Source organism: Anopheles darlingi, chromosome 2 (genome assembly GCF_943734745.1).
Source record: "Anopheles darlingi chromosome 2, idAnoDarlMG_H_01, whole genome shotgun sequence".
Lineage (NCBI taxonomy): Eukaryota > Metazoa > Arthropoda > Insecta > Diptera > Culicidae > Anopheles > Anopheles darlingi.
Window position 1 is genome coordinate 61,838,557 of NC_064874.1, and position 2,500 is coordinate 61,841,056.

The 2,500-nt window shown below is 49.5% G+C and overlaps 2 protein-coding genes across 2 annotated transcripts in view; one reads left to right on the top strand and one right to left on the bottom strand.

The window, feature by feature from the left end:
• The window catches only part of LOC125960184 (LHFPL tetraspan subfamily member 2 protein), a 1,215-nt gene extending 991 nt beyond the window's left edge, over positions 1-224 (top strand). The window contains exon 2 of the mRNA XM_049693424.1: positions 1-224. This exon is cut by the window's left edge and continues 655 nt beyond it. The gene's annotated coding sequence lies outside the window, so the exon portion shown is untranslated.
• A 44-nt stretch (positions 225-268) lies between these two features.
• On the bottom strand, positions 269-2,340 carry LOC125960165 (dnaJ homolog subfamily C member 21). Its single transcript, XM_049693395.1, has 3 exons — positions 2,041-2,340; positions 1,358-1,975; positions 269-1,291 (listed from the first exon to the last, which is right to left on the bottom strand). The coding sequence occupies exons 1-3, from the start codon at positions 2,229-2,231 to the stop codon at positions 334-336; spliced, it is 1,767 nt and encodes a 588-aa protein (XP_049549352.1). The 5' UTR covers positions 2,232-2,340; the 3' UTR covers positions 269-333.
• Positions 2,341-2,500: the final 160 nt, after the last annotated feature.

Sequence of the window (2,500 nt, forward strand, 5' to 3'; positions counted from 1 at the left end):
GCGACTCCAGTGAAGCGATTTATTCCGCTGGCCGAAACCGGCTTTATTCGCGATCGTCTTCCATCAGTGCCAGTACTTTCTTACTATTTACATGCATCCCGTGCGGACGCACTTTCGAAACATTCGAATTTTATTACTTCTCATTACCATGTCCCTAGCATATAAGCGCGGCCATGAGGAGGTAAAACTCCTTCGTTCCATTTCTTTCTAATAAAAAAGAACCTCTCCTCCATCACAGGAGAGCATATTCAACAATTTTCAATTTCAATTCAACATTCGCAAATCAACGCATTTATTGATCCTCCTGATCTCTGCACAATCGATTCAAAACCATTATTTACCTTTCCGTTTGCCCTTCGCACTTCCCTCAGCTTTGCCAGCGGTCTTGGGCGCCTTCAGCTTATCGATGTAGACGCTGTGGCCAGTCTTTTTGAGATGATCGAAAAGCTTGTTTTTGGAGGGAAACTTCACGTTGCACGTTACGCACGAAAGGTCCGTTGATGAGTTGGCTTCCTCATCATCCGAGTGTCCAGCTTTCGCTTTGGAGTTCGCCTTCTTGATCGTAGGTTCCTGGTTTACAGTGTCACTGACAGCAGGTTCATCCTTGACCGTAGGCACGGCACCTGCTTTAGTGGCTTTCGATGCTCCCGCATCGCCTTTCGCCTTTCCTTTGCCCTTTTTGGACTTTTTACCATTTCCGGCATCCCAGTTGTGGGGCTCGTCATCACTGGCGTCAAGAACACCGGCACCCTTCCTTCCTAAGCGCAATCCGGTCATATCGTCCTCTTCCTTCGGCATCTTAGACTCCCCAGCACCGTCACCGTCTTCCTCTTCGTCGTCGTCCGATGGTTTTATCACCGGAATACTGGTAAAAGCTTTCTTCTTGCTTTTGTTCTTTTTGGACTTACTCTTTGCCTCCTTCTTCACTTCTTCCTCGATCGGTTCTTCACCACTGGCGACCTCTTCCGCAGACAAACCGGCTTCACCTTCTTCAACTCCTGTCTCACTGGGCTCATCTTGGTTCGTGGATTCTTCGCGCATCTGCCGGCGCAACAGTTCCACGTTCTGCCGATGCTTGCGAGAAGATTCGTGGTTTTCGAACGAATTCCGATTCGTGAACATCTTGTCACAGGCCACACAATACAGATCGTCCAGGTAGAAGCTCTCTTCGCCATTTTCATCCTGGCTCACATTCAGCCCGGCCATCGCCCCTTCCAACCCATTCGCACCGTCCTCTTCATCTTCTTCGCTCTCCTCTTCCGATGAACCAGCATAGGAAGCCTCCAGTTTCCTGTTGGAAAGATACGCAATATTCATATGAAAAGGTTCCAGGATGTCCCACCGAGTTGTTACTTACTGCAGTTGCTCTTCATACGCCTCGTTAAAGTGGTTCGAAGAGTTCCGTTGCTGCTGCTCAATCTCCTGCTGATGCCGCCTTATCTGCTCTAAACGGTTCTGTTGCGATTTAAGTCGATTTTGTGTTGCCCGCTCCTCGAGCAACTTCTTGTACGCCTGCACGCGCCGATCGCGCTTCTTCACGAACAGCACCAAACTGCGGATCTCTTCGTTACGCTCTTTGCGTGCCTTCTGCTGCACCTTCTTGTTCTCTTTCTCGATCGCCTTCAGAATACGCCGGTCGCGTATTTCAGCCACATTGTGTGGATTCAGCCAGGCGTAGCTTTTCTTCGTGCAGTAACCTTCCCAATAACCGTAAAATAGCCGCACCACCGTCTCATAGTCCGATTGGGAATCACCAAACTTGGGTATCGATTCAAACTCTTCCTCCGTCTCGAGGAACTCCACCTCCTCGGTGGCCAGCTTGTGGAATACGTCGGCGTACACCGCGTAAAATCCCCCCGGATCATCACCGTACCCTTTGTAGCAGGAAGTGGTAAAGAACTGATAGACATCTAACGATTTATCCTCGTAATCGGTGTGGCCTCCGCGCAGGATCTGTTCCCGATGGTTGTCGTACCTACAGGCAAGGGGACAAGAATCATTAACCACACGAGCCCATAATCAAACAACGGGCGCGCGTACCAAGCTCGTTCATGCATATCCGACAGCACATCGTAGGCGGCCTGGACGAGCAGAAACTGTTGATTCGCCTCTTCCCGATTGTCGAGATTCTTATCCGGGTGCCACCGGAGTGCCAGTTTGCGGTACGCTTTCTTAATATCATCATCCCCGGCAGTTCGTGCCACTCCCAGCACTTCATAGTGACACTTCATCTTAAACCAACTCAATTTTCCACCACTTTCCGCACGTAATCAAGGATTTTCCTGCAAACTTTCCGAACAGAAGGAAATGCAAAAAGAAACCGGCCACGTTCCGGCGCGTTTCCGCTCGTGTCGGGTTGTTTACAACAACAAAGAGCTGTCAACGGCACTGTCAAAGCTACAGTGTATGCTGTTGTGTCTGGAGACGCTTAGCCCGTTGGAATCGATGGATTTTCCGAACAATTTTCCGAGGATCGAATGATTTTTTTCCGATGTATTTT

What these genes read in the sequence shown, in the direction of transcription:
- LOC125960165 (XM_049693395.1), bottom strand. Translation starts at nt 2,231, where the DNA reads ATGAAGTGTCACTATGAAGTGCTGGGAGTGGCACGAACTGCCGGGGAT. An exon ending in GATATGCATGAACGAGCTTG is followed by an intron (nt 1,976 to 2,040) that starts GTACGCGCGCCC and finishes CCTTGCCTGTAG; the next exon opens with GTACGACAACCATCGGGAAC. An exon ending in GCGTATGAAGAGCAACTGCA is followed by an intron (nt 1,292 to 1,357) that starts GTAAGTAACAAC and finishes TCTTTCCAACAG; the next exon opens with GAAACTGGAGGCTTCCTATG.